Source organism: Acanthochromis polyacanthus, chromosome 7 (genome assembly GCF_021347895.1).
Source record: "Acanthochromis polyacanthus isolate Apoly-LR-REF ecotype Palm Island chromosome 7, KAUST_Apoly_ChrSc, whole genome shotgun sequence".
Classification (NCBI taxonomy): Eukaryota; Metazoa; Chordata; class Actinopteri; family Pomacentridae; genus Acanthochromis; species Acanthochromis polyacanthus.
In genome coordinates this window covers 42780221-42808141 of record NC_067119.1, presented here as the reverse complement: position 1 = coordinate 42808141, position 27921 = coordinate 42780221, and the positions used below count along the sequence as shown (strand labels likewise).

At 41.4% G+C, this 27921-nt stretch overlaps 1 protein-coding gene across 5 annotated transcripts in view; it reads right to left on the bottom strand.

Moving 5' to 3' along the window:
• zmat4a (zinc finger, matrin-type 4a) overlaps nt 1-23310 on the bottom strand; it is a 268548-nt gene extending 245238 nt beyond the window's left edge. For 3 of the 5 annotated variants that reach the window (XM_051951381.1, XM_051951380.1, XM_051951382.1), the window contains exon 1: nt 23137-23307. In XM_051951381.1, coding sequence (XP_051807341.1) covers nt 23137-23223 — 87 coding nt within the window. In that variant the 5' untranslated portion in view covers nt 23224-23307. Of the gene's footprint in view, nt 1-23136 lie in introns of all 5 variants that reach the window. The other 2 variants (XM_051951378.1, XM_051951379.1) reach the window with 1 other exon arrangement.
• Nucleotides 23311-27921: the final 4611 nt, after the last annotated feature.

The following is a 27921-nucleotide window of genomic DNA, read 5'->3' as shown; positions in this document are numbered from 1 at the left end:
CTGAAGAGGAAAACCTGGTATTTAAATGAAAGAGGAAACATGGTGAACACATGATGATGTCTGATGGAACAACATCTCCTTCTGCAGTTCATTAGAAAAAACACCAACTCCTAATATTACTGACAGACATTAGCTTGCTTTTGCTTTAGCAGATTTTCTCAAAATTCAATTGAATTTTGGGCAACATTTCTATGAAAACGTAGTGACTGACAAAGCTTCTGGAGTTTACCTGAAAAAAATTCATGTTGTTGTCATAGCCTGTCATCTGTTCATTTACCTCCACTGAAATACGCACACACCACATACGTTACACACTGAGACGTTTCTGCTAATTGGCCTTGATTTGCCATCATGTCTCTAGAAACAAAGACGGATTCTTACTGAGACACATCCACTAATTATTTGATCATTAGCTGCCTTTCTATGAAGCACATTCACAGGTGACAGGCTGACAGAGCTGATCTGAAACATGAAGAGCCCTCTGAACAGGATGCTTTTCTACTTCAGGAGTTAGAATCTGAGATGAACACTGTGAGACAAACAGAGGGGCTGGCTTTAGCTTTTCATTCTATTTATATGCACATTCATTTAGACGTTTATACAAAAAGCTATTTCAATACTGAGTCCACCTCCAAAGATGTAAAAGTGAGCTAACAGAGGAATGTCCAAAGAAATAACAGTGATAAATCTAATATTTGGTTTAATGTAACAACAGCATCCAACCTACAGATTCTTCTCTGTAAAACTCATCCAGCCATGACAGCAGCTGCTTTGAGATGATGTCTGGAATGTTTGTAGGGTCAGTAGGGCTTTCATCTCCGGATAGGTCGGTTTGAGACCTTCCAGTTCTGCTAATGAAGGTTTGGTTGATGGGCAGTGTGTTTGGGCTGTAGAATGAAAGTGTGGGTGATGAGATTGCAGGGCTTGATCCAGTCGGACAGAATGTGAGTCCACATCTGAATCCATCTGCTGCTGCATCATCTGCTCCATCAGAGATGAAGAACCATTCCCTGAGCTGGAAGGGTTTGAACAATGAGCAGTTCTTCCTCCATCACTTTGGGAAACATTTATTCTGGTCTTGTCTGTCCATAAAACTCTACTCCAGAACCTCTCTGGCCTGTCGTAGCTTTATTCCTGCTGCTGATAGGAGGTTTGGACTTTCAGTATGGTCTGCTACGTCTGTGGGGTGATACTTCCACACCGGTGCTGTTTTCAGGTTCTTCTTCACAGCTCAAAGGTTTCCAGTGATCAGCTTCAGTTGTGTTCAGCCTGCATTCAGTGGTTTCTTTCTCTTCACAAACATCACACTGCTGTTCTAGAAGGATTCGTTTCTTCTGTTTCTCAGAGACTTGTTTGTTGTTTTCGCTCCTTATAGATGAGCTGACTGAACACGCTGAAGTGAAATCTAGAAACCTGCTATCCTTTTATGTGTGAACAATCCAGAAGAATGACTTCCCCTGACAGACAGTCACTAACTTACTCCTGTAAACCTCAAGGTGAACATGACACGCTGGTTTCTGTGAAAGAGGAACATCCATGTGAATCTTCTGTATTTCATTTCTCACCCATCTGGTGAAATCTAATCCAAACACCTGAAGTTACTGAGACTCACTGCCTCGTGGTTGGACACCAAACAGGGAAGCTGCAGCTCACATCCATGTCTGACCAGGCTCATATAAAATACTGACCTCAGAGTCTGTACTGAAGACTCTGAGGGAATTCAACAGATCAGCATCCAAGATTAGTGTCACCAAATCCACATGTGACTAAATGTGAAACAATCTCTCCTACTGTTGACCCCGCTGGATAATAAGCATTCTGAATCCATTATCTCATCCTATTACACATTTGTTTGAACTTTTGTTGCAATTAGTGCATAAATTCATGAGTTATGACCAATCAGGTGTTTGCAATGACCTCTGATCACTAAATTCTAATCACTTCATGATGAACCCTCCACTAACTCACTGACAGATTCCAGCAGCTATGAAGCTCAAGGAGGTGGAGCTGTCGTCATCTTGGTGGTGTCGACTAATCCCAGAATACACTATATTGCCAAAAGTATTCGCTCACCTGCCTTGACTTGCATATGAACATCAGTGACATCCCATTCCTAATCCATAGGGTTCAGTATGACGTCGGTCCACCCTTTGCAGCTAGATCAGCTTCAACTCTTCTGGGAAGGCTGTCCACAAGGTTTAGGAGTGTGTTTATGGGAATTTCTGACCGTTCTTCCAGAAGCACATTTGTGAGGTCACACACTGATGTTGGACCAGAAGGCCTGGCTCTCAGTCTCTGCTCTAATTCATCCCAAAGGTGTTCTATCGGGCTGAGGTCAGGACTCTGTGCAGGTCAGTCCAGTTCATCCACAGCAGATTCTGTCATCCATGTCTTTATGGACCTTGCTTTGTGTTCTGGTGCACAGTCATGTTGGAAGAGGAAGGGGCCAGCTCCAAACTGTTCCCACAAAGTTGGGAGCATGGAATTGTCCAAAATGTCTTGGTATGCTGAAGCATTCAGAGTTCCTTTCACTGGAAATAAGGGGCCAAGCCCAGCTCCTGAAGAACAAGCCCACACCATAATCCCCCTCCACCAAACTTTACACTTGGCACAATGCAGTCCCACAAGTATGGTTCTCCTGGCAACCGCCAAACCCAGACTGGTCCATCAGATTGTTAGATGGAGAAGCGTGATTGGTCACTCCAGAGAAGGCGTCTCCATTGCTCTAGAGTCCAGTGACGGTGATGGATTATTATGTTAATAATGCTTCAGCCTCACTGCGTACAACTTTTGATAGTGTTGCACCTGTAAAATAGAAAGTTATATCTCAGAGAAGACTTGCTCCTTGGTATAATTCCCAGCTGCGGACTTTAAAGCAGGCATCCCGAAAGCTGGAAAGAAAGTGGTATTCCACTAATTCAGAGGAAGTGTATGTGGCTTGGAAAAATAGTCCAGTAATCTATAAAAAAGCTCTTCGTAATGCCAGGACAACTTATTATTCATCTTTAATAGATGAGAACAAGAACAACCCCAGGTTTCTCTTTAGCACTGTAGCCAGGCTGACAAAGAGTCAGAGCTCTGTTGAACCTTGTATTCCTTTAGCTTTAACCAGTAACGACTTCATGAGCTTCTTTACACATAAAATAGTTCTGATTAGAGATAAAATTAATCTGGCCCTTCCTACAAATGTCACAGATGCTTTTGAATTGGCTGTTAGACCTGATGAATCTTTAGAATTCTTCACTCCTATATGTCTCTCTGAACTAATTTCAACACTTTCTAAATCCAAACCATCAACATGTCTTTTAGATCCTATCCCAACTAGACTCTTCAAGGAGATTTTACCTTTAATTAATTCTTCAATGTTAGATCTGATTAATCTCTCTCTAGTAACAGGCTATGTACCACAGGCTTTTAAGGTTGCTGTCATCAAACCTTTGCTTAAAAAGCCCACTTTAGATCCAGATGTGTTAGCTAACTATAGACCAATATCCAACCTACCATTTCTCTCTAAAATTCTGGAAAGAACAGTTGCAAATCAATTATGTGAACACTTACAAAGGAATAATTTGTTTGAAATGTTTCAGTCAGGCTTCAGAGTGCATCATAGCACAGAAACAGCTCTAGTGAAAGTTACTAATGACCTTCTCAAAGCATCAGATAATGGACTAGTCTCTATACTTGTTTTGTTAGATCTTAGTGCAGCGTTTGACACAATCGACCACAACATTTTATTACAGCGTCTAGAACATTCAATTGGCATTAAAGGGACAACACTGGACTGGTTTAAATCCTACTTATCAGATAGGTTCCAGTTTGTGCATGTCAACAATAACTCTTCTGAGCATACTAAAGTTAATCATGGAGTTCCACAGGGTTCTGTCTTAGGACCGATACTTTTCACATTATACATGCTTCCTTTAGGCAATATTATTAGGAAGCATTGTATTAACTTCCATTGTTATGCAGATGACACACAATTGTGTTTATCTATGAAGCCAGATGAAACTGATCAGTTAGCTAGACTGCAAGATTGTCTTAAGGACATTAAAACCTGGATGACTTTTAACTTCCTACTGCTAAATTCAGACAAAACTGAAGTCATTGTATTTGGCCCCAAACATCTTAGAAACTCGCTTTCAAAGCAAATAGTTACTCTGGATGGCATCACATTGGCCTCCAGTACTACTGTGAGGAATCTTGGAGTTATTTTTGACCAGGACATGTCCTTTAACTCACACATAAAGCAAGTCTGTAGGACTTCCTTTTTTCACCTGCGTAATATTGTAAAAATCAGGAACATTCTGTCTCAGAGTGATGCAGAAAAATTAGTTCGTGCTTTTGTTACTTCCAGGCTTGACTATTGCAATTCCTTATTATCGGGTTGTCCAAATAGTTCTCTCAAACATCTACAGTTGATCCAAAACGCTGCTGCGAGAGTACTGACAGGAGTTAGCAAAAGAGATCATATTTCCCCTATACTTGCTTCTCTTCACTGGCTTCCTGTTAAATCCAGAATACAATTTAAAATCCTTCTTCTGACATATAAAGCTCTTAATAACCAATCTCCATCATATCTTAAAGATCTGATAGTACCTTATTATCCTAGTAGAACTCTTCGCTCTCAAACTGCAGGCTTACTTGTTGTTCCTAGAATTTCTAAAAGTAGAATGGGAGGCAGAGCCTTCAGTTATCAGCTCCTCTCCTGTGGAACCTGCTCCCAGTTTGGGTTCTGGAGGCAGACACCCTCTCTATTTTTAAGACCAGGCTTAAAACGTTCCTTTTTGACAGATCTTATAGTTGGGGCTGACTGGGTGACCCACAGGGGTTCGGCTTGTGTCTTCATTGCACAGCTGACTCCCTCTTGGTCGTCCCTTCGTTCTGCCTCTAGTCATGCTGCTATAGGCCTATAGGCTGCTGGGGGACTTCTCTTGACGCACTGAGCCCTTCTCTATCTACCTTTACATTTAATATGTATACCGTTATTGCAGTACATTCACTCTGTTTCCCCCTGTGCTATTTCTCCGAGTGTCCCTGGTCCCAGAGCTGGATGCTTCAGATCTGTGGTTGATGTTCCACCAGCTGGTCCAGTCTCCATCATGTCCACTGTGGGATGCTGCTGCTGACCTTCCTCCAGCCCTCTGCTTCCAACTCCCTTTTTCCACCAGTCAACTCTGCATTGCCTTCACTATACTGTTATGCTAACTTACATACTGTTTGAATTTTACTGCTAGCTATATATGGAGTATGTTTAATGTCAGAGCCGTACATCATCAGAGTAAACTATGAGTCAGTTTTCAATGTTAGCTTATACTTTGTCTGTGTCACATATCCTGTCATACATGTATCCAAATGTGTGTTGTGTTTTCCTTGCTTTCCCACCCCTCCCTCTTCTCCCATCCCTCCCCCTTGCCCTCTTCTGTCCTTCTCAACCCCCCCGGCCAGCAGGCAGATGGGTCCCCCCTATATAGAGCCGGGTTCTACTCGAGGTTTCTTCCCTGTTAAAAGGGTGTTTTTCCTTGCCACTGTCGCCTTTGGGCTGCTCTGGGGGTCAGGCATTTGGGTTCTGTAAAGCGTCTTGAGACGAGTTGACTGTAATTGACGCTATATAAATAAAATTGAATTGAATTGAATTGAATTGAATTGAATTGAATTGACAGTGTGCTTTACACCACTGCATCCCACGCTTTGCATTGCACTTGGTGATGTACGGCTTGGATGCAGCTTGGAGGTCTGTAGCCATTGACTCTGCAGAAAGTTGACCACCTCTTGGCATCCGCTGACCCCGCTCCATCAGTTTACATGGTCGACCACTTGGTGGCTGAGCTGCTGTCGTTCCCACACACTTCCACTTTCTTATAATACAGCTGACTGACTGTGGACTGTGGAATATTTAGGAGAGAGGAAATGTCACGACTGGATTTGTTGCACAGGTGGCATCCTATCACAGTTCCACGCTGGAATTCACTGAGCTCCTGAGAGCGACCCATTCTTTCACTAATGTTTGTAAAAGCAGTCTGCATGCCCAGGTGATCGATTTTATGATTTTATACACCTGTGGCCATGGAAGTGATTGGAACACCTGATTCTGATTATTTGGATGGGTGAGCAAATACTTTTGGCAATATAGTGTAAGTGAAGAGGTGGAGTGTTAGTGGAGATCAACAGAGTAGCTGTAGAGACCACATCTGTTTTAGTAACGACTGTAATTTTGCTGTAAAGTTTATCATTTTAACTCTGTTACGATTAACTCACGTTAGGATCCGGTCTCTAGTGGTCATTCAAGGAGCTGCAGTTTTCAGTCATTCTGTGTCAGATATGCTTTCCCTCTTTGAGTTTTAATATATGATGTTTACAGGAATGCAGGGCCACACACTACGACCAAAAACTTTGCAACTTTTTTTCAGAGTGTGTGTTGAACTTTAATCTGATTGCATTTGTGTGAGGGATTGATGATCATTAGTGTCGCTGTTTTACTTTCTAACTTCAGTGGTTCTGCAGTCTGTGTGCTGTATGAAACCAGCTGTTTGATGGATGTGCGTTGGAAAGATAAAGTCATCTGTAGCTGATCATTTAAAAAGAAAATGAGGGAAGAGGAGGCAGACAGAGAGACCAGCTGATGATCAGAGGGCAGGAAGATACTGGAAAAAGCACTTCATTCATTTAAAATGAAATGAACATTAATCACGATAATGATTTTAGTTTTTCACCATTACATGAACACATCTACTCTGGTAGATGCCTACATGTGCTGTTTTTCTGCTCATAGAAAAGAGCGCATGCAGGAAAAAATCATACAAATGTGACACTAGAACAGCCTAGTTCAACTCTTTTCAGGATGATTTTTGGTCACACCTGACTGATTAAGGGAACAACGGTAAATTATCGTGTCTATCGATGAGCAGGTGTGTTTTGCTTGTGACAAGGTGGGAGGTGGAACTAAATAAGAAAGCCGGACACACCGCTGCTACCAGTGAAAACGTTGGTCTGGAGCTCTGGAATGGGATGAGGTCACAGCGACTGGAGATCTTCAGTTCATCAAACACTTGTGTTTAATTTGAAGAAGGTCAGTTCAGGTGTTGAACAGATATTCTGCTCACAGTAACAGGACAAATGGATGATTTAAAAAAAATGAGCCCAGTCACAGCTTTCGAGGACAGAGAAGCCAATAATATGAAAAGTGACGCCACTGTTAGCTTCATCTTAACGTAAAATAAATGTTCCTGGATATAGTTCAGCCAAAACAACTTCATACAAAGAGTCAGTAAAAGAAGTGGACTCGTTATCGTAATGATTTAAGTTAACCTGACAGTAAATGCGACTGCTAATGATAGAAGATAGACAGCGAGAACGTCTGGTCTTCATGCTGTCAGCTCCACAATTCATCAACTTACTCAACAAAATAATTCCTTATAATATAATGAAGCACAGATTAAGACTTATCAGAAATCACTAATAGTTTGGTTTACTGCTTTCTGTTTTTAATGCTGATTATTCATGTTCTATTCATTTGTCATCTACTACTTCATTTCATGAGAAAAATTATATTTTGCTAAAATAATCAAAACATTTACATTTCTTTTTACAGTTTTTTTAATAACCATGAGTGTAGTAAAAGTATTCCTTGTCTTTTGGGATATGTTGGCATTTTTACAGTGTAATATGGAATATTAATGGACTGACTACAAGCCTCCCTCTCTCTAATACATACTTATATCAAATGTAGAATTAAATCTAATTAATTGTTAAGTGCACTATCAGTTACTACACAATCAAACAGTTTGACTTGGATTTCTTTGGAGAGACCAATGCTAATTAAAATGATTTTAAAATGGCTTTAGAGAAACTAATAATCCATTTAGAAAATGATGAAGCAGTAGATGTCCCTGTAAAGTGCAGCCCTGTTTAATGGAGAATGATGACTACTCACAGACCACTGCAGTAACTCATAAATGTGAAGTTCTCTTTCCTTCCATACGCAGCAGCACACGTAGTAAAACTGGTAATTAATCACAGCGCCTCCACACATTAAGAGTATCAGCCTGAGAGAGAAGAGCTTTGAGCTGCTGTCACAAAGAACTGCTGAAGCATCGACGCAGTAAAAGTCATAATGAGGTGTGGTTAAAATAAAGCCTCACAGTCTGCACATTTCTCTGGATGTCCCAAACACTCTGACAGTGACAGATTCTGTGAAGCGTCTGCCACCATGAGCTACTGGTGGAGGTCAGGATGGACTGACTTTAACATCTTTAAGTCAAACATACAGCACTTTAAGAATCACAGCATGTCCTGATGGAAAGGTCATTGTGTGAGTATGAGAGCCTGCAGATTGTTACTGAAGTCAAAAAGGAAGCATCTTGGAAATGATGAGATGGAAGCTGAATTTTCTGTCATCACAAACTCACTGATAAAATGTTTTTGGAGTGGTGTGGAGTTGTGGAGGTGTTGCTGCTGACATTATATCTGAATGCAGAGCAGAGCAGCCTCTCTGCTGGAGTGGAACTTCAGCCAGGCTGTGAAGTCTGTGCTGTTAAGGTTAGGGACTAGTTAGGGTTAGTTAGGGATAGGGTTAGTTAGAGGTAGGTTACGGTTAGGTAGGGGTAGAGGTAGGGGTAGGGCTACTTAGGGTTAGGATTAGTTAGGCGTATGTTAGGGTTAGGTAGAGGTACAGGTGGGGGTAGGGGTAGGGCTAGTCAGGGGTAAAAGTGGAGCTAAAGGTAGGGGTAGGGTTAGCTAGGGTTACGGACCAGGGTTATTCAGGAGTAGGGGTAGCGTTACAGACTGGATGATGGATGGATGGATGAATGATAGATGGATGGATGGATGGATGGATGAATGATGGGTGGATGGATGGATGGATAGATGAATGGATGGATGATGGGTGGATGGATGGATGAATGATGGGTGGATGGATGGATGAATGATGGGTGGATGGATGGATGGATAGATGGGTGGATGGATGGATGGATAGATGGATGGATGGATGATGGATAGATGGATGGATGGATGGATGGATGATGGGTGGATGGATGGATGAATGATGGGTGGATGGATGGATGGATAGATGGATGGATGGATGATGGATAGATGGATGGATGGATGGATGGATGAATGGATAATGGATAAATGGATGGATGATGGATGGATGATAGATGAAAGAAGGATTCTCCCTGTATTTGCTTCTCCTATGGTTTGGAGTTTCTCCTCATAACTTCAGGGTTGAAGATCAGAAGGTGTTGATGTCCACCTGTACTGATGTACAAAGAGCAAAGCCCTTTGGGGAAAAATGATTTGTGATATTAAACATTTGAATAAAATGTACTGAAACCATAAACTTGGCCTCCATTTTTACAAAAAAGGACTAAAAGCTTCCAAGCATTGGAACCCTTTCTCTGTGACACTGATGTTTTCAAATCACCAGATTAATGCCTTTCAAACACAACAGCAGAGTTTTCAATCGACCTGTATTCAGCCTGTTGAGCAAATACTTTACAACCATCTTAAAAGCCAGATATTAAGTCATTCAGTCCAAAAGGCACTAAATCAATGCAGAGAAAATGTCCATGCAAACCTACTACATGGACTGTAATGTATACAACCGAGTGCTCCAAGTGCTTTCCAAGTCAACTAGGAAGTAGTAGAATATCAATAACTACTGGATGTAATGCTCAAACAGTCCGGGGCTAGGGTTATTTGGACGTCCTCAGTCAAGGCTGCTACAGTAAAAACGGCAGAAAGGAGCCAAATCAAATTGCACAAAGTTAAAGAAATTGAACCTCCAACAGTCACACCATTTTCCAGGTCTGCCCGGTCATCCTGCGACCCACCAGAACCACAGCAATGGGTCACAGTGGGCAGTCGCTCTAATGGGAGGCTGCAGTGGAAATAAATCTATCCACATCATCAGCTGATACAGGGAAGAGCAATGGGTCTTATCTGTACCTGCAGGAAACATTTACAATCTGTCCTTCAAAAGTCAAGCATTTACCAGAAATACAACCAACAACTCTGACTTTGCGCTTTCCAGTACCTCATGGTATAAGGGGACCAGTAGCCGTCAGCATCCAGAGTCTCAGCCTGGACCAAAGTCTGGTGAAACAGTTTGATCCACTGTGCTCACAGGCTGATTAATAACGGACCATTAATCTCCAATCAACAGCCTCCGGACATGTCATCAGTAAAGCTAACTTCAGGAGATGATCATGTTTGGCTGTATTTCTGTCCCAGCCAGCAGCAGGCAGTGCTACAGCTCATCACAGGTCATCATGAGGAGAAGAAAATCACTGCTAGATGTTCCAACCACCATATTTAAACAGCCAGCCATGGTTACAGCTGTAGTTACATTAACGGTTCAGTGAAAGGAAAGATATTTTAGTACTACAGCTTTCTGACAGTCTAGTCTTTTTATTAAACATCACAGTGGTCATACAGTAAGTGTTCTCTCACCACAGCTCCATTTACTCCGTCTGTAAATCAGCCTGAGGAGCTGCTAAAGTATTCATTCTGGTTTTCACTTCTGATTTCCATGATTTTCTGAACGTCGGTTTTCCAGTTTTACTGATCTTCCAAAACCTGGAGCTGAAAGAAGAACCTTATCTCAAGCAAAACCTACACTCAGAATCCTGCTTCTGAACCCAGTCTTTAGTCCCGTTGATTCAGAGCGCTGATGGGCTGCAAACAAAAGCATCCAAACAGAATTTGCAACCTTTGCAGCTCATCATGATGAAGTTCTCAGACATTAAGGTCCTCACAGTCCACTATTTATTAATACCGTCCACAAGTCCTGTTCACAGCGCTGACATCTCTCCTCATTCTGACTGACTTTGCACTCAACACAGATGAGTTTTAAAGACCCAGCACAGCAGAAAGAATCAATCCCTGATATGACACAATGGCCAGAAGTGTGCTTTATAAATGAACGGAACTGTAGCTATCTGAGCTGACCTGTTGCTGACGACGATAAGACATAAAGTGAGCTCCAACGCAGCTCTCTGGGTGAGACGTTAGTGTAAAATTTAATGTAGGCGAGAATCTTAAAGCTTATAAAGACACCATCTAAAAGTCCCACAGAGATAAACCCTCCTCTCTACTCGGTGGGAGAACTTTTGGACCGAAGCCACAACTGAAGACAGCTAAACATTAGAGAAGCACGTGGCAGTAAATCTCCTTAATTATTAACCACATCCACACTGAGCTTCATTACTCACACAGTCAGTGGATGTGAATAAATGTAGTCACAGTCTGATTAATGGGACTTACTGTAGAATGTGTCACCATCACCTGTTTAACACACCTGAACACTGATCCTTTATTCAAGGATATTTATTGTTATTGCATTTCTGCAATGAAACTTTGTTGGCACGTCCAAAAAAACCAACATCGTTAAACAAAACAACCAGTGTGGGCACCGCTGTAGGACTGATTCAGTAACTCTGCAGTAGACTGGTCGATCATGAAGCAGTTCAACAGATATCAGCCAGGTCAGGTAAATAATAACAAACAATCAGCTTGTCACAGATTCAGGAGAATCACTGAAGTCAAAAGTTAAACTTCCTTCTTTCAGCTCATAAGAAATGTCTGACATGACACTCAAAATAGTCTGAATGTGGCAAATAAGAATGTTTTCTCAATTAATGTTTGTTATTAAGCTCATAAAATAAGAACAACTAACATCTTCCAAGGTCTTGTTTTGTCCAAGCAACATTCTGGATGCCAGAATATTCAGTTTACTGTCACTGAAAAAGAAACGCATCACATCCTTATTTCTGAGAAGCCACAAATACCGCTGCTTCAAAAATTGACTAAAATTATTATGACTGTCAAAATGGTGAATTTTCTCTCAGTTAATTGGCTAGTGTTTGCATACGTAAATAAAGATGAAGTTATCAGCAGGATGCTCATGATCTGTCATTATATGAGTGTTAATTATTTAACAGATTAAAACATGTTAATCAATAATGTAGAAGACAAATGACCTGTAAGAAGCAGTAGTACGTTAGCTGTAATGTTTAGGTTGTTCTGATTGGTTAATGTGATGAAGGTGTCACGCCCTCCCATGCCAGCTCTCCGACTCAGCTCATTAGGAGCAGCTGGTGATCTGTGTTTAATGCTGCAGGAGGACTTCCTTTGAGCAACGGGCACTATGACCATGATGGATTCTGGCCAGACATCACATAGTCACACTGGGACAGAGTTCTTTCAGCTTAAAGGTTAATGCAACCTGAATAATGGGTTCCTTATTTAGAACAGCTCTGCTGGAATGTTGTACTGTGCAGGTGATTGATCACTGACTGATTATTGGGTTTAGAAAATAGTTGCATCATAATTTGCATCACTCGTAATCACATTTTTAAAATCCGTCATTCTACCAAACGGTATCCGATCACCTGGTTCATTAAAAACCTCTGTCAGTCTCCTGGGTTCCTTTAGGACCATCTGCAATAGTTTCTGTTTTCATGAAGGACACTTTAATGATCATTTAGTGTCTGATTGTTGTTGGTTCAGCGTCCGTTACTTCGACCAGAACAGAGGTAAACGTAACCCCTGAGCTGTGAATGAGGCTCTGATTACCAACAGGGATGCTTTAGCTTCAACCATCATTTTATTCTCAGCACCTACTTTCTAACTCTGCATTATCATCATAATTAAAAATAATGATCGATGGCCTGAACTACGGAAAGAAAACTAATTCTCTTAAAGGGGGCTTTATTATAATCTGTTGTACTTCCCATTTATGTCACTTTTGGGGCTCTTTGGGTCTTAAATTAAATATTGTTTGCATCGTAGTGACTCAGGAAATTAGGCTTCGCACAGAAATGGAACTCTAAATGCAAACGGCTGAGACACAGTAGGAAATACTCCACCCTGAATCTAAAACAGAACTAACCTCATTCCACTGCTCAGCATCAAAGTCATTCTCAACTAAAGCATTTATAATTAAAATGTTTTAAAACTGTCATCTATTGTAGCTCCCAATGCCATCATCCTCCTTATCAACATCATTGTCATCATCGTGTATCCTCCACAGCAGGGTGTCGGTGCTAATCACTGCTCCAGCCGCTGTCTGAATGTTGATTACTCTGCTACTTGATTGCAACAGACCTCATTCTCCGTCTCCATGGAGGTCCATGTTCAGCCTAATGAAAATCTTGTTAGCTGGTGCAGTACCAGGGTGGTGAGACACAACACAATGACAGCTGATATGTCTGCTAAAATGACTGAGGAATACCAACACTGTCTTTAAAATGAAAGGGACTCCACCTGTTAGCAACCTAGCTAACGAACTAGCCTCAGCAAAATGTGTCAAACAGCATCTGATACTGCCTCAGTAGAAAGCAAACCTCAGGTACAGTCTGATACATTAAGAAGAAAGAAGAAAGCAGTAAATACAGATGACCACAGAGGAACTGGGTTTATATATCCACCAGTAAGAGCTGTCCAAGGCCAGGACATGAACTGGGGATCTTCTAGCTGCAAGGCGACGGTGCCCCGTGATAGCTACATATTAAAAACATATGTCTGCCATGTTCTTAACTGTAGCGTTACTGGAATGGATGCATCATAGTTTTAAATAAACTCTATCAGATGGTTTATCTGTGTCATCAGTGATGGAAGCAGAGGTCAGAGAGGCCACTGTGGTAAAACTTCGTAAAGGGTCGGACAGCAGCAGGTTAGCTCATTTAAATGCTAGCATAGCAATGTGACGAGAAAAAATGTCACTAGCCTGAACTGTCAAGCAAATTGGAAGCAGACATTTTTAAATGTGACTTAGGCTTGTTTCCTTTAACTGCTCTGCAGTGAATAAAGTAGGAGGAACAGTGTCATGAGAAGCTGGCATGAAGAAGAAGATAAACAGCTGTTTGCCGTCCATCTCAAATCCAACCCACCTCATCTGTCTACAAGTGAAGAAACACAAAGTCTTCAGGAGCTGTTGGTAATCAGGAAAGAATTATCAGACATGTTTCAATGGAAGCAATGGAAACAGAAGATAAACAAAAAAATTATTAATAAATTAAATACTCACTATATCACAATAAAAGGTTTTCCATCTCCAATGAAACACATTTTCTCTTTCTCAAAAAGTTAAAAACACCTTAAAGCAAAACTGGAGAAATGTTGGGAAAACTGTCATTTCCGTTAAGTTTGTCTGAAGTGATGCTTCAAGATGTGCATAAAAATAAACGATGTAAAGACAGCTGCATACAGGGACAGTGGTACCATCATTCATCCTCAGTGAACTCCAATGATAGAAGAGTTTAACCGCTTTGATTGGGTTATTGATGAAATGTAGATTTATTGATGAATCCTGATATAAAGTCAGAGAACAGTTAAAGGACGATGTGACCGTTAAATGTTATTACAGTCCGTCTAACAGTTCCTGCATTTTTCAGTTAAAGCTGTTAATTTGAACCTCGTGGTTTTTGCTAAAGAATCGTCAGGTAGGAATCCAAACTGAGAGCATTTAGTCACATTTATTCAGCTTTTCTTTGAAACAGTGCGATTAAAAATTTCAACTGGGAGCACTACAGTGATTTGCAAATATGCTCCCCGACGTTTAATTTGTAATTTGAGTTTATCATCACCAGATATTCCATGAAGCAGCAGGAGGCAGCATGGATTGGGTTTAGAGTGTGATAGAGAAGGAGAACGATCAGTCATAACACCACAGGAGACGTTCTGCTGGTGTCTGGTCTGGAGCTGGGTTACACTCGCTCTCACTCAGCCTTTTAGTGAAAATGAAAAAAAGCAGCACTTCATTTTTCAAAAGACAGCATCCCTCAGACCCTCCTCTACTACTACAGCCCCAAACTCCTGATGAGGAATCAGCAGGTGAGCTCGGTTTGAACCAGGAATGATAGCGTTGTGTCTGGCTGACAAAGAAAAAAACACCTCATGTTATAGCAGTGTTCCAACATTTACAAGGAAAATTCATATTCTGATGTAACGGCAAACTTAAAACACGAAATATGGAGCATAGACTATTAGGGCCACAGATATCGGTTATTGTAGTAATCCAGCATTGTAACAATTATTCTGACAATTAATCCAGTAATCAGATTCCACACTAGGCATGCACGTTACAGCACTCTACATATATAGTATAGTACAGGGGTATACCCCTGTACTATACTATATATGTACTATATGTATTATATATGTACTATACTACATATGTACTATAGTACATATGTAGTATAGTACAGGGGTATAGTACATATGTAGTATAGTACAGGGGTATACCCCTGTACTATACTATATATGTACTATATGTATTATATATGTACTATACTACATATGTACTATAGTACATATATAGTATAGTACAGGGGTATAGTACATATATAGTATAGTACAGGGGTATACCCCTGTACTATACTATATATGTACTATATGTATTATATATGTACTATACTACATATGTACTATAGTACATATGTAGTATAGTACAGGGGTATAGTACATATATAGTATAGTACAGGGGTATAGTACATATGTAGTATAGTACAGGGGTATAGTACATATATAGTATAGTACAGGGGTACAGTACATATGTAGTATAGTACAGGGGTATAGTACATATATAGTATAGTACAGGGGTATACCCCTGTACTATACTATATATGTACTATATGTATTATATATGTACTATACTACATATGTACTATAGTACATATGTAGTATAGTACAGGGGTATAGTACATATATAGTACATGATTGTGATTCTACTACAAATCCACCTCTGAGGACTTATCAGGACTTATCCATCAGAAATGATCCAAGGAACAACTGATTAAACTGTGGGGGTGTTTTTGAGTCCCATCAATTCCTGCCGCCCGCTACATATTTAGGTCACGTGATCTGGTATCCGTACATAACGTGCACATGCAGAACACACACCTGTGCTCAGAACAGATCATTGTGTTTGTGGGTTCATGCATATTAAATGGACACATTCTATGATGCTGTGATTTCTGCCATGAATTTTTTCAAAATTTCACCCGTCAGAAATCATAGAACTGATCAGCCTTGGAGGAGGACTGCTCTTTCTGAGGCTCTTCTTTTTTCAAATGTGCTACTATGGCTCTGCCAGCAGTTCAACATATCAGGTCTCAGTGGTCTCAGATTACTAATATAGTATCAGAATGAAACCCTACCGTCAACAAAGCACATGGCTGACAGGGAAAATCCACAATTTGCTACCATTAGTCTTTTGTTCTGTAACCATTTAAAGCATCACCATGAGCTTTCCCTGACTTTAACCAAACAGTTTCAGTAGCTTCTATTTTACAAAACTGTAAATGTAAAGGTGGGAGATCCAAAAAGACCATGATGACATCATGTGATGCTGAGGAGCATCAAGGAGGAACCGCCTACATGTATCTGTCCTACAAACTGATGGTAGATAACCTGTCCTCTAATGTCGTTACACTATGATTATAAATAATCACACACCTGCATCTCCATCAGCATCCAAACTGTGTTACTAGCAGCCTTCATATGTCACATGTTTTTTTCTCCTTCATGTTTCATCTCCAGTGAACATGTGACTGAACTGTTTGGGTCAGTTCCAGTCTGCCTGGAGGAGCTGAAGGACGGCCGGCTTTCACTTCCAGCTTTGCTAAATGTCACATAATGTCACTTTAGATGTTGGTGTTAGCATGTGTTTGAGTTAATCCAGCTGAGAAAAAGCTCATCCTGTACTGCTGAAGGTAAATGATGCTACCTGCTGGTTGGTCAGGGAGGAAAAGCTGCAGATCTAAAGATGAGAGCGTCTGTCTGGTCTGGAAGGTGGTCTGACACTGCTACCTCTATGACCAGCAGCATTTTGTCCATTTGGGCCTGTCGAGACTCCAACATCGCTCCCAGGGGGACAAATTAGTCCGAGTGGATGAGAGAGGCAGCAGAGACACTGTACTTCCTATCCCAGAGCGCCGTGCACTGATCTGCCTCCCATCCTGTCTCTATTGTTCTGCCACTTTGGCTTTGGGGAGGCACAGACAAGCCAAAATGTAATGCCATGCCTCCGGGTCACAACAATGAGCAGTTACTTTGTGTTTGCTGCTAAGTGGCCTATTCCCCATGCAGCGTGACCTAAGCGGCGTCCACAGATCTGCTGAGTGAAAACATTAGCACGCACACTGGGCAGCCTGCCTGCATCCAGTAATAGAATCAGCCTGGTGTTCAGCCAGAGCACACATTTAGGGCAAACGTTGAGTCGGCGCCACAATAAAACTGTGACACCGGCCGGCCTAATGAGATTAATTTTTTCCAGTGCAGGCACAACATCAAACTCACATAATCTGCTGTCAAAGAAAGCACACAGCCCAGAATAGTCCAGACAGACCTGTTGCAGGACTCTGTAGCTTCAACAGCTGAAATACTACAACCAGCTCTCAGCGAGGAAGTGATCCATGATCCAACCTCTAAAAGGCTCTCCTGGTGCAACATCAGCCAATCAGGGAATACAAGGTCATCAAGTCATCCACTGTTATATTCATATTCAGCTACAACACGGCTTTACAAATGACCCATAATGTAGTAAAACTGCAGACAGCTCAGTGAGCTACCATGCAGATACTTCACTGGAGTCCTTGAAAAAGTGCCATGACTTCTTTTATTTCTGTCCCTTGGTGAGAGTGGGAGGCACGACGCTTTGTTCACAGTGAAAGCAGTTTTAAACTTGTACAGATCGGAGGCCAGTGAGGAATCTTTAAAGTTTATTTATCCAAACTGAAGACTAGATCCAGCCCTTTGATGAAGCATACATTTTATTCTGCAATGAGCCTAACTTTGCTTAGTTTTTTACTTCAAAACAACTTCTACAAAATAAAGGTGCTCACCTCAGATTATTGGAACACTTTGTTAGTTTGCTATTTATAAGAATCCGTCAGTTGACCCTCAGTGAACGAAACACTGGAAACGACGGCAGCAAGGAGGCACTGGAAGGAACTAAAGGAGGGCAATTTGAACTGTACAAAAGCAAACAATTATTGATGACACGGTGCCACAGAGCTTCAAAGTCTCCTATTTATAGACATCACAAATGGAGACGGGGAATGGAAGTGTTTTTCCTAAATTAAAGGTTTTCAGAAATAGAAAGAAGACTGGAGGGCTTTGGAAAATCAGCACAATATTAAAGAAACGGTCGATGAAGGAGCTTTAATATCTCAGGCTGTTCACAAGGTGATGCTGTTTAGTGCACAGCTTTTTGACTGAGTCTAAAAACAGAGCAGAAATAACGACAACTTTGTGTCACAGCAATCAGTGGAGGAAGAAGTACTGCAATCCTTTACTTTAGATTTACTTTAGATCCTTTACTGGAGGAAAAAATACTCAATTACAAGGAAAAATAATAGGAGCAAAATGTAGTGGAAGTACTCAGGTAAAAGGTCTGGTTTAGTCTGTTTGATATATCGATACTCTGGCAAGGAACGCTGGAGGTATCTGTCTGTCTGTCCGTCCATCCGTCCGTCTGTCTGTCTGTCAGCAACATTTCTCAAAAACAGACCAACAAATTTGGATGAAACTTTCAGTGAAGGTCAGAAATGACACAAGGAGCAAGTGATCAGATTCTGGCAGTGATGCAGCTTTTAGTCTGGATCCATGGATTAGTTAACCCTTTAAGCTGCAGTCAATTCCAACCATTTTCAGTACAAAAAATCGCTAATATTCTATTTGTAAATAAAAAAATATGACGAAAAATACAGGGAATATTGGACGAGCATCGCGAGGTGCATTTCCTTGAAAACGACCGCTTTGTGGATTTTATACCGACTTCAAGACATGTTTTGGACAAAATATTTTACTGGCTTGTTTCGTCTGGATGTCCAAGGTTGGATTATGGCCGTTTTTTGTGCAATATTTTCATCTGTGTGTAATAATGAACCCGTAAATGTGAGTCGCGCTGTGTGCGTTGAAGCCGTGTATAGAGAACGGATGGATGGATATTCGTTGTTTGTCGGACAAATGTGTTTATATTACCCGCTGTGGTAATCGCATCTGAAAGTGGTTTATACCGGCGGATTCATGAGAATCTAAGCTTTCCATCGGCGTATAATGTTTGTATAATCGTGTTTGCACCCGTCGGACATTCTTTAAATTCCTATGCAAATTAGTAGGTGTACCGCCGGCGGTACACTGAAGTTTAACGGGTTAAAGATTTCTGTGTCATTGCCAGATAGCGGCACGGCGTCACTGTAACCATGACAACCAGTGAACACTACATCAGCTGATTGTGATCCTACTACAAATCCACCTATGAGGACTTATCAGGACTTATCCATCAGAAATGATCCAAGGAACAACTGATTAAACTGTGGGGGTGTTTCTGAGTCCCATCAATTCCCGTCACCAGCTACATATTTAGGTCATGTGATTCAGTATCCGTATATAACAAACACATGGAGAACACACGCCTGTACTCAGGTCAAGGTCATTGTGTTTGTGAGTTCATCTATAATAAATGGACACATTCTATGTTGTTGTGATTTCTGCCTGAGCAGCCTTGGAGGAGGACTGAGCTCTCTGAGCATTTTTCTAGATATAGATGACATCGTTAGATTATTAATAGTGGAGCATCAGTTCTCAGCAGCAGGTTCCTGTTGGAGCTGCTGCAGGTTTGAACCACTTCAGAAACACTATTATTTACAGAGATAGAAGATAAGTCTGAGAGCTCACAGCATGATTAACGGGAGAAGAAAGAAGAAAACAACTTTAAGATCCACTAATCTGTTCTCAGTTTTTGGACTTTTCCTCTAATCTTTGATTTTTGCTGAGATGTTGGATCATTTGAGCAGAAACTGGAATCACACTAGGAGAAGTTTAGAGGCAAAACTCTCCATATGGTGAAGCTGTTAGCACCTCATAGATAACCAATACATGACCTCGACTACACGCTGCTTTCTGTAAGACATCTTTAACGGCCTTTTAGCTGTTATTTTATGCACTGTGTAGATCAGCTTACAAGTAGCTGAACCTGTCAGATTACTGTAGTGGAAGAGAAAGTACTATAGTGGAGGCATAAAGGAGAATAAAAGGAAATATTCAGGTAGAGTTAAAACAGCTCATGATAGAGTACCACCTCTGACACTAATGTTTTTCAAAAAGCTTCAGTTTTACCAAGATGGAGTCACACTTCAGCATACATAAGAGGAAAGCAGTGATATCATGCTACTTTCACTGAGGCAGATGGAGCTTGAGGCGCCTACTTGGTAAAATGCTGCATTATTCTTTTTTCATCATGCTGGAGGCTGCAGAATAAAACACATCATCCATGTCTGGCATCTTAAGTACGTGTTGAAGTGGTGCTGCAGAAGGACGAGGAAGGCTTCAGACACGCAGCGCAATCAGAAAACAAGCTGACGACTGAAAACAAACAGACTTTAAAGGTTTCAGTTAATCTGGCTGTGTTTCCTTATGTGTAGGAATTTGTTTAACACAGGGAAGCACAGTATAGTGTGGACAGACACATCACCGACGGATACGTGAGGAAATGTAACGCTGTTGTTTTGACAACTGATGTAGAGAATGATGCTGTCACAGAGCTGACAGTTTAATGTGAAATATCTGCATCCTTTCTAACCTCTGGAGCTCAACAGGTTTAGATAATCACTACCTTTTCCTGGAGAATGTAATGTCTTGGTTTTAGCTTATAGACAATATATGCTTGTTAAAAAAAACTAGAAGATGAGAAGAGAGATCAGTCCTCCTCCAAGGCTGCTCATTCCTCCATGTGTCAGAAATGCAGCTTTAGTTTATTAGTTATTGATGATCAGAAATCATCATAGAATGTGTCCATTTAATATAGATGAACCCACAACACAATGACCTTGCACTGAGTACAGGTGTGTGTTCTGCATGTGTATGTTATGTACAGATACCGGATCACATGACGTAAATATGTAGCAGGCGGCGAGAATTGATGGACTCAGAAACACCCCCACAGTTTAATCAGTTGTTCCTTGGATCATTTCTGATGGATAAGTCCTGATAAGTCCTCAGAGGTGGATTTGTAGTAGGATCACAATCAGCTGATGTAGTGTTCACTGGTTGTCATGGTTACAGTGATGCTGTGCTGCTATCTGGCAATGATACAGAAATCTTTAACTAATCCATGGATCCACACTATAAGCTGCATCACTGCCAGAATCTGATCACTTGGTCCTTCAGTCATTTCTGACCTTCACTGGAAATTTCATCCAAACCTGTTGGTTTGTTTTTGAGAAATGTTGCTGACAGACAGACAGACAGACAGACAGACACCAGTCATCCCATAACTCCAGCATTCCTTGGCAGAGTATTAAACTCTTATAGATCAGTCTGCATGTCAGAATATTAATTAAACTAATGTTATTCCCAACAACTCATCAGCAACATTTCTGACAACCTCATTTTTCAATCTGAAGACATTTGAAAGCAAAAATAAAACAGTATCAGATTCTAGCTCTTTTCCTCCTTCCTCTAGATACACATTATAGTGAGACAGAGACATTTCAGAGGATTTGAACTTTAGGTTACACAGAACAGAACACCTAAAGATGTGTTGCTCTGTGAGTTTTGATCATTTCACACATTAATTTAGAAAATAAACAGAATAATCACTTCTGAAAATGTCTGTTATTTCATCACTAAATAATAATCTAGTTTATCGTACTGGTATCAGCCACAGCAGACAGAAATATCAGTGATCATAATAGATAATTATCATTTATTTGAATAGCCATAACAAAGACACAATTATTAGCCATCAGTCACACAAACACAGAATTATCAGCTGTCATATCGACCAAAACAAACAGAGACGCAGACGGCTGTCAGTAAATAGCTCCACAAGAGATCATTAAAGATGAGTTCACAGGTAATGTGTTACTGCTTCAGACAAAGGTAGAAGCCCTCAGGTATCCTCAGGAAACAACTCAGTTCTACCACAATCCTGACAATCCCCTCATTGTCATATTTAATCAGAACTGACAAACACTCATCAGATGTGAGTATTTTTAGGTTTGCTCTGATTCTCTGAAACAGAAAGAGTTCTTTAGCGCATTATGTTCTCATGCATAGAGCAAATAGCTGATCAAGAAAACAACGAGCAGAAAATAATCCACCTCTCACAGAAATTCATATCTTTGAGTTGTGTGTGAACAACACAGAACAAAACAACAAGAACCTTCCTGCTGCATCTGACAGGAAATCCACCTGAGAGACATCAGACCAGACTGGACGACCAGTTCCACCAGTTCTTAGTTTGATCAGTCATCCCTGAAGTCCCACATGGAAAACATCAGCAGCAACAAGTCTGAAAGAGAAACTGACAGAGGAACAGAAAGGTGTTTGTTTTCTACCTCTGATCTGTCTAAAGTCTGAACCGATCAGCTGATTGATTGATCCACTGTTAATTTATCATTTAATTATTTCAGTTTAACACCATCAGTCTGTTCGTGTCGGGTCTTAAATGGAACGTTTCCCTACTTTACTGCTTCATCATAAAGGAGTCAGCCTGGTGCTCCAGAGAAAAGGCTATTTTTTATTTCCCAACATTTTATGGGAAATTCAATAATGCATGCAGTGTTCCAGTTTGTTTCAGAGTACAGACTCCAGGCAGGACTCCTCCAGAGCTACAGCAGAAACTCAACACAAGTCCTGCTACAGAAAACCATCATCAGCCACATATTGAGGAAAAGTCAGACTTCAGAGCCTCCTGTCTGCTCTCTGTGACTCATTTCAGGATGAAACTGTTCATCTGCTGCTTCTAATCCACCTTAAATGTCACCTTGAGGGACCGACAAGCCTTCTCCTCTGTGCGTGTGCGTGTGCGTGAACAGTAAAGGACTGTGATCTGATTATTCTAACTGATTGGAGCAGCCTCTACTACACCACTTATTTCTAGCAGAGGGACTCCCTGTCGGGTCCCCGGGGTGTCCACTCCTGTCCAGCCTGCTGGACCGGTACCGAGCAGGGAGGTCAGCCTCCACCGGCCGGCTGCTCCGGTACTTTAACCCCCCGGTGCTCCGCTCCGTCCCCAGGCGGAGGCAGAAATCAGCATGCAACACGACAAGCATGCTTCCCCTGCAGTAAAGCATCTACACAAAGTCACTCTGTCATTCCTCAGCACGGACAGCAGAGAAGAAGAGGACGAACCTGTAACTCCACGCTGTAGCCCTGGTAGAAGTGCGTCGGGAACACCGCCAGCTGATGTTGCACTTGGAGGGAAAGTGTATAATCCATGAACCACAAGATGCTGAGGAGGACAGGATGACGAGAGTCTGCTGCTGGCAGCGGTACTCCACCGGAGTACGGAGGGAGCTGATCCCCGCCCCGCTCAGCTCCTATTGGCCGCAGCAGGCACGTCATACAGGAGGAGGAGGAGGGAGGAAAAGGAGGAGCAGGAGGGAGGAAAAGGAGGAGGAGGTAAATATCCTTCCAGGACCAGATGTGACAGCAGCCAGTACTATGATTCCAGGTGGTTATTCAGTAGATCAGTAATCGTGGATTTTCTAGTGAAACGCTGACAGGAGGAACCTCCTCTGACTCCATCTCAACATTCTGGATAAACACCAGAAGGGTTCAGTTTTTACTCGTGTTATTTATACCGTAGTAGTTTATACATTCTACAGATGCCCAGTGTTGGACACTAATCAATGAATCCAAGACAGTAACTAGAAAAGTCCTCAGAGAGCAGTCCTCCTCCAAGGCTGCTCATTCCCTCATATGGTTTAATCATGCAGCATTAGTTTATTAGTTATCGATGATCAGAAATCATGTCAGCATAGAATGTGTCCATGTAATATAGATGAACCCACAGCACAATGACCTGAGTACAGGTGTGTGTTCTGCATGTGTACGTTATGTACGGATACCGGATCACATGACATAAATTTGTAGCAGGGGGCGGGAATTGATGGAACTCAGAAACACCCCCACAGTTTAATCAGTTGTTCCTTGGATCATTTCTGATGTATAAGTCCTGATAAGTCCTCAGAGGTGGATCTGTAGTAGGATCACAATCAGCTGATGTAGTGTTCACTGGTTGTCATGGTTACAGTGACGTGCTGCTATCTGGAAATAATACAGAAATCTTTAACCAATCCATGGATCCACACTATAAGCTGCATCACTGCCAGAATCTGATCACTTGGTCCTTGAGTCATTTCTGACCTTCCCTGAAAATTTCATCCAAATCCGTCGGAAACATTACTTAGACCCTCCAGAAAAATGTGATTATCCGATCGCATGAATTCCCGCATTAATCACCAAAATGCCGCTGATTATGCGGGGGTCAATTATTTCACAAAAGGCCGCATAATCCCCACAAAACAGCGCATAATCCCCACAAGAATCTCACATTTCCACGAAAAAAAAGAGAAATATGCGGGTCCCGCTTGATTTCAGAATTTCCGCATAAAATGAGAAAACTACACACGTGGACAAAATTGTTGGTACCCCTCAGTTAAAGAAGGAAAAACCCACAATTCTCACTGAAATCACTTGAAACTCACAAAAGTAACAATAAATAAAAATTTATTGAAAATTAAATAATCAAAATCAGCCATCACTTTTGAATTGTTGATTAACATAATTATTTAAAAAAACAAGCTAATGAAATAGGGCTGGACAAAAATGATGGTACCCATAACTTAATATTTTGTTGCACAACCTTTTGAGGCAATCACTGCAATTAAACGATTTCTGTATTTGTCAATGAGCGTTCTGCAGCTGTCAACAGGTATTTTGGCCCACTCCTCATGAGCAAACAGCTCCAGTTGTCTCAGGTTTGATGGGTGTCTTCTCCAAATGGCATGTTTCAGCTCCTTCCACATATGTTCAATGGGATTCAGATCTGGGCTCATAGAAGGCCACTTTAGAATAGTCCAACGCTTTTCTCTCAGCCATTCTTGGGTGTTTTTGGCTGTGTGTTTTGGATGGTTGTCCTGTTGGAAGACCCATGACCTGCGACTGAGACCAAGCTTTCTGACACTAGGCAGCACATTTCTCTCCAGAATGCCTTGATAGTCTTCAGATTTCATCTTACCTTGCACACTTTCAAGACACCCTGTGCCAGATGCAGCAAAGCAGCCCCAAAACATTACTGAGCCTCCTCCATGTTTCACCGTAGGGACAGTGTTCTTTTCTTCGTATGCTTGGTTTTTGAGTCTATGAACATAGAGTTGATGTGCCTTACCAAAAAGCTCCAGTTTGGTCTCATCTGTCCAAAGGACATTCTCCCAGAAGCTTTGTGGCTTGTCAACATGCATTTTTGCAAATTCCAGTCTGGCTTTTTTATGAGTTTTTTTCAGCAGTGGTGTCCTCCTTGGTCGTCTCCCATGAAGTCCACTTTGGCTCAAACAACGACGAATGGTGCGATCTGACACTGATGTACCTTGGCCTTGGAGTTCACCTTTAATTTCTTTGGAGGTTGCTCTGGGCTCTTTGGATACAATTCCAACGATCCGTCTCTTCAATTTGTCATCAATTTTCCTCTTGCGGCCACGTCCAGGGAGGTTGGCTACTGTCCCGTGGGACTTGAACTTCTGAATAATATGAGCCACTGTTGTCACAGGAACTTCAAGCTGTTTAGAGATGGTCTTATAGCCTTTACCTTTAAGATGTTTGTCTATCATTTTTTTTCGGATGTCCTGGGACAATTCTCTCCTTCGCTTTCTGTTGTCCATGTTCAGTGTGGTACACACCTTTTCACCAAACAGCAGGGTGACTACTTGTCTCCCTTTAAATAGGCAGACTGACTGACTATGAGTTTGGAAACACCTGTGATGTCAATTAAATGACACACCTGAGTTAATCATGTCACTCTGGTCAAATAGTTTTCAATCTTTTATAGAGGTACCATCATTTTTGTCCAGGCCTGTTTCATTAGTTTGTTTTTTTAAATAATTATGTTAATCAACAATTCAAAAGTGATGGCTCTTTTTGATTATTTAATTTTCAATAAATTTTTATTTATTGTTACTTTTGTGAGTTTCAAGTGATTTCAGTGAGAATTGTGGGTTTTTCCTTCTTTAACTGAAGGGTACCAACAATTTTGTCCACGTGTGTATAACCGATATAAATGGAGTTGTGAGTTTTTATGTGACGCCCGGCCTGACGTCATCAGTTCATTCACACATACACTAGAAGCACGAGCTGATGCAGAGCGCGGCGCCAGTGTTGCCAACTTAGCGACTTTCTCGCTAAATCTAGCGAGTTTTCAAAGCTCCTAGCGACTTTTTTTTGTCAAAAGCGACGAGCCACAAATCTAGAGACTTTTTCTGCCATTTTGGAGACTCTGACAGGAAAACTGGGATCATTCTGCAGTTACTGTCCTCAACAAGCAGCAGGTGCTGCTGTGAACTTCTCCCCCTCCCAGAGCACAGGCTGTCAGTCCAGTAACCCCACAGCAGACCCAGAGTCTGATTAGAGGACACATCCCTCCATGGCCAGACAGCAGGTGAATCACGCATCTTTTTTGCATATTTCACAACTATTCGCATACTTTGCAACTTTCCGCAATTTCCCCGCATAAAATGGCATAAAAACCCTGCATATTTATTCGCATAATCAAGGATTTTTGTCCGCGTTTTTCTGGAGGGTCTAATTACTGAAAAACAGATGCCGATCTTCATGTACGTAGTGAGACAAAAATACCAGGATGTCCGACTACAATGGGTCGCATTTTCCCGTCTGCAAGCCAGCATGTTTTTCTGCCCCACAATCCTCCACCCAGTCAAAGATGATCACCGTGTCTCATCTGAGGATAAAAAAGCTGCAAACAGTTCATTTAAGGACGACGTCTCGTTGTGCAGTAAGGACAGCTGCGGTTATTCTGAGGAGAATGTCTGCAACTCAGAACAAAGCCAGTGTCTGTAACTGCATCCTAGTACCCATAGTACCCATAGTACCCATAGTACCATAGTACCCATAGTACCATAGTACCATAGTACCCATAGTACCATAGTACCCATAGTACCATAGTACCCATAGTACCATAGTACCATAGTACTCATAGTACCATAGTACCATAGTACCCATAGTACCATAGTACCCATAGTACCATAGTACCATAGTACCATAGTACCCATAGTACCATAGTACCCATAGTACCATAGTACCATAGTACCCATAGTACCATAGTACCATAGTACCCATAGTACCATAGTACCCATAGTACCATAGTACCATAGTACCATAGTACCCATAGTACCATAGTACCATAGTACCATAGTACCATAGTACCATAGTACCATAGTACCATAGTACCCATAGTACCATAGTACCATAGTACCCATAGTACCATAGTACCCATAGTACCCATAGTACCATAGTACCATAGTACCCATAGTACCATAGTACCCATAGTACCATAGTACCATAGTACCCATAGTACCATAGTACCCATAGTACCCATAGTACCATAGTACCCATAGTACCCATAGTACCATAGTACCATAGTACCCATAGTACCCATAGTACCATAGTACCATAGTACCATAGTACCATAGTACCATAGTACCCATAGTACCATAGTACCCATAGTACCCATAGTACCATAGTACCATAGTACCCATAGTACCATAGTACCCATAGTACCATAGTACCCATAGTACCATAGTACCATAGTACCCATAGTACCCATAGTACCCATAGTACCATAGTACCATAGTACCATAGTACCCATAGTACCATAGTACCATAGTACCATAGTACCATAGTACCCATAGTACCCATAGTACCATAGTACCATAGTACCATAGTACCATAGTACCCATAGTACCATAGTACCCATAGTACCCATAGTACCATAGTACCATAGTACCATAGTACCCATAGTACCATAGTACCCATAGTACCCATAGTACCATAGTACCATAGTACCATAGTACCATAGTACCATAGTACCATAGTACCCATAGTACCATAGTACCATAGTAC